Below are 6,350 nucleotides of genomic sequence, written 5' to 3'. Positions count from 1 at the left end.
TCAAAACTGGTTTTCAAATGAGAATCCAAGTAAGGTTAACACAATCATTTGGCTGATACAAGTCTTCGTTAATCTTTAGGCTTTTGTCCTTGTTTTTTTCTTTTTTCCTTGCCATCTACCCCTATCCTGTGGCATTTCCCACTTACTGGATTTTGCTGATTGCATTCCCATGCTATTCCTTTATCCTCTGTATTTCTTGTAAACTGGCATTTAGAGCTAGAGACTTGATGGGATTCAGGTGCAATGTTGTGGGTGGGAACGCCTAGTAGTCAGTGTTGTGTACTTCTTACTGCAAATTATTCATAAGGCACATAATGTCTAGTTGTCTCTCCATTTGTGAAAGATCATTCACTCTGATCCACTCAGTATTAAGTTCCCCACCAGCCTTTTACTTAATGGTTTTGGTAGTGACTGGTGATCATTGCCTACTCTAAATCTATCATTTTATCAATGGGCAAAAAAGGGTGAGAGTAAAACTCTTATCATTTATTCTGCATTCCTAGCTGGTAATTTTCCATTTTAAAGTATGAAAAGTTGCTTTATAACTATCCCTATTATATGAGACATTATCTTTTTGAAAGTAGAAAAATAAGACTAAGAAAAATTAAAAATGTAGCATGGATAAAGAAGGGTATGATACTAACTGCTTTATTACCATTCATTTCTTGTATTTACCCACTTAGGTGTTTAGAACAAGCCACCTTATATAAGTTAAAATTCATGAAGCAATGGACACAGGTTAAGGTAATGGCCCCAAAGAAATATCATTTTACAAAGCAAAGTGTCTTTCCCACAGGACCTTAAAATAAAGAGAACATTTCTAAAATTAAGAGTATTTGAATTTATCTTGCTAATTCTTACAACAGGTTTATGAATTAAGGCTTTTACACATTCTTAAAGCTGTCTCTTTCACCATGACTTTGGCCAAGAGACTAAATAGAAATTGGGAATGCTAAAATATCGGTTTAAGATTTTTAACAAATAAGTGGTAAATAATTCTTTTTCATGCCTAATTGAGTAACTTTTAGATATGATCTAAGCCCATACAGGTTGAGTATCCCTTATCCAAAATGTTTGGGACCAGAATTGTTTGGAACTTCAGATTTTGGAATATCTACGTACACATAATGAGATATCTTTGTGATGGAACCCAGGTCTAGACATGAAATTCATTTATGTTTCATATACGCCTTATACATGTAGCCTTAAGGCAACTGTATATGATATGTTCAATGATGTGTCATGAGATCAGATGTACAATATTCCACTTGTGGCATCAGGTTGGAGCTAAAAAAAAAAAGCTTTGGATTTGGAAGCATTTTGGATTTTGCTGTATTTGAACTAGAAATAGAGAGCAGTCCTCATCACCTAAGCAATAGCTGTTCACTGGGTTTGAATTTTTTACGCTTTCTCTATTTCTCCAAAATAAATCCGTATTTAGCTTTTGTAACTATTTTTGTGAGATGACTTACCATTAATCTTCAATATTTCACCTAAAGTTACAGCACAAGTTACTGTTACAGCAGCTTGAGTAACACTAAGTAATGGTATAAAGGCTATCATGTGGTATTATTTCTCTACTAATGTAGGCATCATTTTGCTTCCAGTTATACCAGCCTGAGTATGACAGCAACATTCCTTTAGGGATTAAAGAAAATGCTTCAGAAGATTGGAACACTGCTCAGCCTTCCCAAACGTCTTTTACCACTGATGTTTCTACCTTAGTGATCTTCCTCCCATTTTGATGCTTCTTTCCCTTTACACTTAAAAGTTCATAAAATCTTTCAACATTATTTTTCACTATAAAAGTTTGAAGTTCTCTGTGAAATGCCTACTATGTAAGAATTAAGATAGATTTTAAAGATTGTTAGTCTCGAAACTCCATGCTCATCAGTTAGTGCATGATATTAAATTATGCTTTTTTCCTCCTTTTAAATATACCAACATTATATTGCTGATTTTTTTTATTTACCTGGGTAAGAGCACTGACTCGGTTCTCACTAGGAAACAAAGGTGGGTCTTCTCCAACTTGAAAATCAAAATATACAGTTTTATGTGTGAAAGTAGAAAATTCATTGCTGAAGCAAAATTTGTATGTCCCATTTTTGGAGGCTGTGAAGGTAAAACTATCATACTGTTTCTTCATCTCTTTATATAACACTTTACCATCAGGATCTTCTAATCGACAATCTACATCATAGTGACCACCAGTAATCACCTGTAAGAGATTAAAAAAAAAAAATTACTGTGAAAAGTTTGAAAAATTAATCAGATTTAATCAGATTTCCTAATAAAATGGCAATAAGGTAATGGGCAAAGGACTTTTACTATCACAGACAATTTTACATTTTTAAATGTTCGCCAGTGGATGGAAGTTGGGAGGAGATTTTACTTCAACTAAACTTTACAGAAACTGAACAAGTTTCCTCCAACTTTTATTCACTTTGAACTAGCCAGACAACTGTGCTAATTAATGTAGATCTATTAGATCACTTAATTCTCCCAGCAACCCTACAAGAGACTTTTTTCCTTCCATTTGACAGACTGAAAAACTGATGTTAAATATGCGACCCATTTAAGAGTATTCATCCAGTTAAGTGGGAAAGGCAGAACTTGAACTCCAAAGTCATATTCTTAACCTCTAAGCTTACTGTCTGCAATATTTTCCTTCTGAAAATTTTCTCACCCACTTTCCTATTAGCATCATCCAAGCACACACACAGTGAAGTAATAAGGTAGGCCAGTCCTTAGGATTACACCCCATTCATACTTCTATCATAGAACTTAAGTTCATTTTACTGCCAAATTACAAGTGGATTGTGTTTATTAAGTTCTTTTATAGTCAGTTATATGGAATTTGATATATATTTTGTTTTGAACTACACAAGTTGAGTAATGGAGTGGGCTATTCTAAAAGTATATAATCATTTACAACCTTGTTTTCAGGAGACACATAACTGATTAAACAAAATATTGCTGAAACACTTGTCATTAAAGCAAAAATGAGTAACATAAAGGACAACAAGTCTGTTTATTTAGAAAGCCAGTACTTAAGGGCAAACATACTGAATGGAAGGCTGGAGGTAGTTCTGAACAGAACTGCAGAACTACTTTCAAGGGCTTATGCTTAATCAGTTACACTTCCAGCCATTTGGGTTGTACGAACAGAGGAGGGAGAGATTTTTCCTGCGGTAACTGGATAAGTATTTTAAGAGACAAAAGGGGGAAAGGATTAAAGAGAAAGGCTTCCTTACATGAGAAAGAACTGAGTAGGAAGAAAGAGGGAGTGGAGAGAGGTGAAGAAACAGAGGAAACGTATACACTTGTGAAAGAGATGATTAGGAAGAGACATTGGGTTGAATGAAGGGTTCCCAAACCACCATGTGATTGGGTAGCACAAGACTGTTATTTTCAACCTTGAACCCTCTTGGTTAGCATACTGACATTCTAGGTCAGTAGAACAGAGTTCAAACTGTGGATTTAAAAGAAGGATCTGTGAGGTGTGACCTTTTCTCACTTAAGAGAGAAGATACTAACTGAACTATGTTACAGATCATTTTGATAATCAAATGAAAATAATTATGCACTTAGGAAACTGTAAAAATATGTAAATGTTAATATACAGATAAAATGTTTTGATATAAAAATGTCTTATCAATTGGAGATTTACCAATCCCCATCCTCACCAAAAAGTAACTTTTTCTCCAAGTGAAAATAATAACTTCATTTTGCTATACTGAATTATTCATACCTGACCATTGTATTTTGAATAATCAAACACATACATACAAACTGAATAGGACCAGAACTTATCATCACCCCACTTCTCTTCCATCAAACTTAAAACAAGTAATCTTGTTAAGTATCCCTTTAAACCTGTCCAATCACCTACTATTGAAACTGAGGATCATCCCAAACCAAGTGTCCCTATCTATCCATACGATCACACAAATCTCTCAATCTTTTTGCCCCTCTCAAATTCATCGCATTCCTAAACCACAATCCAGACAGGACTATTGATTGCCACAACTTCCTAAAAGGTCTTCCCACTACCCAATATCTTCTCCCTCTAACTCAGGGTTTCTCAACCTTGGCATTATTCCCATTTTGAGCTGAATAATTCTGTGTTGTAGGACCCTGTACTGTCCTGTGCACTACAGCACGTTAAGCAGCATACCTGGTCTCTACCTACTAGATGCAGGTAGCTGCCCTTCTAACATGATGCCAAATGTCTCCTGGGAAGGAGGGGTGCCAATCTCCTCATCCTTCCTCATTCCCCACTGAGCAATCACTTAAAAACTTTTTGATAATTACCTGTGGCCTGCAGAAAAATCGAAACCTGTTAACAATGGTATACTATTCACTGTTCTTCCTCCCAGGTAGCTTCAGAACCTCTTTTATTCACAGCCTTACTCATTCTATGTTCCCAAAATGCCACACTACCAGAAATTCTCTGAACAAGTCTTTGCTTTACATCTGCACTGACGGTGCAGTTCAACAGGGTTTGCTAAAGAAGAATCACAGGGCTCAAAATGACAGTGTTTGCAAATCTACAGTTTATTACTGTATGTTATAATGTCATAAATCTACAGTTTATATTATATGACTATATATGTCTATGTAAGCTCTCTGAGGTCAGAGTCAGTCTCTGGGAGGTAGTATAATAAAGTGGTTAAGAATTTAACTTGGGACTGAAAAGAGTTCCAAAAGGAAAAGAATATAAAACATCACAGTCAAAGGCTGTCTCACAGCAAGAGGTCTGAAAAGGTCAGGTGTGGGCTCCTTTGTCTTCCCTCTGTTAGGTCTGTGGCCAGACACATACTCGCTCAGATCTGGAACCACCCAAGTGTGCAAACAAAACACCCTGGAACCAAGGAACACAAAATGGAGTCTTGACCACATTTTTAAATATTTCGCTGGTCACATAGGCATATTCCTGCTATGAAGCTAGTCTCAACAACAGAGCTCTGTGTTGGGGGTGTGGTCTCACCAAGACCAGGAGCAAATCATCAATCTCACTGTTACCAATAAATAATGTTGACAAACTGGTACAAACTGCCCCCAAAGCCCTTGGACTCACAGTCACAAAGCTATTAGCTTTACATTAAAGCTAATAATATATAGTTTTGTGACAATATATGTAACTATAGTCACAAAACTATTATTATTCAGTGTATTTCACTGTCATGCACAAATGTTAGCAATATAGCTCAGGCTAATTTCAGGCCTGCTGGAACTGTCATGAACATATCTGCCTAGGGCCCCTTCTTCTCTCCTCTGCTGCCTTGTCGAACAACGGCTACTTACCTTGCAGACTCAGCTCTAATATCAGCTCCTCAGCTAAATTTCCCAATGACCCTTCTGTCTTCTGCCAGCACTATACCTAGTGTGTACCTTTATTGTTGCATTTAACATTTTATGACTATATATGTCTATACAAGCTCTCTGAGGTCAAACTCAGTCTCTGGAAGGTAGTATAATAAAATACTTCAAATTCAATTAAATTGGAAGTGTGGATTAGAGAGTTGACACTGGGTACTATAGAATATAAATGATTTTCTTTAAGGGAATATTTTAAGGAAGGAAGTTCAATAGGCCTTAAATATGAGAATGGAAAGAAATGCTAGAGGGAGCATTTCTGGAATTCATACATTTTAACATCCGGTCTTAACATCTCTCACTCCAGGTTTATTAGAGGAAAGTCAAATGCTGGGCATCAGCTACCTGGAAGCGATTTTTGAATTAGCCTAAGAACGGGTTAACACGGACAGGAAAGTGCCATCCCTCAACTTACACCCCCAACCCTGGAGCCGCGAGTTGGGGCCCAGGGACTGCTAGGCCCCTGATACCTGGAACTCCAGGGTGCACTTGGTGCCCTGAGCGATGTCCTCGTAGAAGCACTGCTTGGCGTTGTCAGGAAGCTCGAAGGTGATCTCAGAGGCGCCTCCAGGTCCAGGCACCAGCAGCAGCAGTGCGAGCAGCCCGCAGCCCCAACGGCCCGCGGCGGCCGCCCAGCGCTGCGCGGACCCCGGCCGCGGCATCCCGAGAAGTCGGCGGCCTCAACCGAGCTGCAAGACGCAGGGTCAGTTCTGCGCGGACTCACCGCGCGCGGCAGGCCTCAGCGCAGGCCGCCCCGCAAAGATACACGGCAGAGCAGGTTCGCGCCTGTGGGAGATTCGGGATCAGAGCTACCCTCCGGGTTCCTATGAGGGGCGCAGAGGGGCGCACCAGGAGAGGTGAAAGAGAAGCGGAAAAGGACTATGAGGGTCGGAAGTGGGGATTAGCCCTTGGGGGGGAAGGGGCGGAGCCTGAGACACCGGCTCCCGTGACCCGGATGTGTTCTCCTCCGG

General features: G+C 39.0%; 1 protein-coding gene and 1 long non-coding RNA gene across 2 annotated transcripts in view; one reads left to right on the top strand and one right to left on the bottom strand.

Moving 5' to 3' along the window:
• LOC105499996 (uncharacterized) overlaps window positions 1-1,958 on the top strand; it is a 16,550-nt gene extending 14,592 nt beyond the window's left edge. The window contains exons 5-6 of the long non-coding RNA XR_003013817.2: window positions 684-744; window positions 1,608-1,958. This is a non-coding gene — a long non-coding RNA (uncharacterized lncRNA). The remainder of the gene's footprint in view (window positions 1-683; window positions 745-1,607) is intronic.
• The window catches only part of LOC105499995 (transmembrane p24 trafficking protein 7), a 17,153-nt gene extending 10,803 nt beyond the window's left edge, over window positions 1-6,350 (bottom strand). The window contains exons 1-2 of the mRNA XM_011772896.3: window positions 5,850-6,350; window positions 1,973-2,218 (exon numbers count right to left, since the gene is read on the bottom strand). Of these exons, the coding sequence (XP_011771198.1) occupies window positions 1,973-2,218; window positions 5,850-6,041 (438 nt within the window). The 5' untranslated portion in view covers window positions 6,042-6,350. The remainder of the gene's footprint in view (window positions 1-1,972; window positions 2,219-5,849) is intronic.

Source organism: Macaca nemestrina, chromosome 6 (genome assembly GCF_043159975.1).
Source record: "Macaca nemestrina isolate mMacNem1 chromosome 6, mMacNem.hap1, whole genome shotgun sequence".
Taxonomy (NCBI): Eukaryota; Metazoa; Chordata; class Mammalia; order Primates; family Cercopithecidae; genus Macaca; species Macaca nemestrina.
Note: the sequence above shows the minus strand (reverse complement) of the source record. Positions and strands in the feature narration are given on the sequence as shown.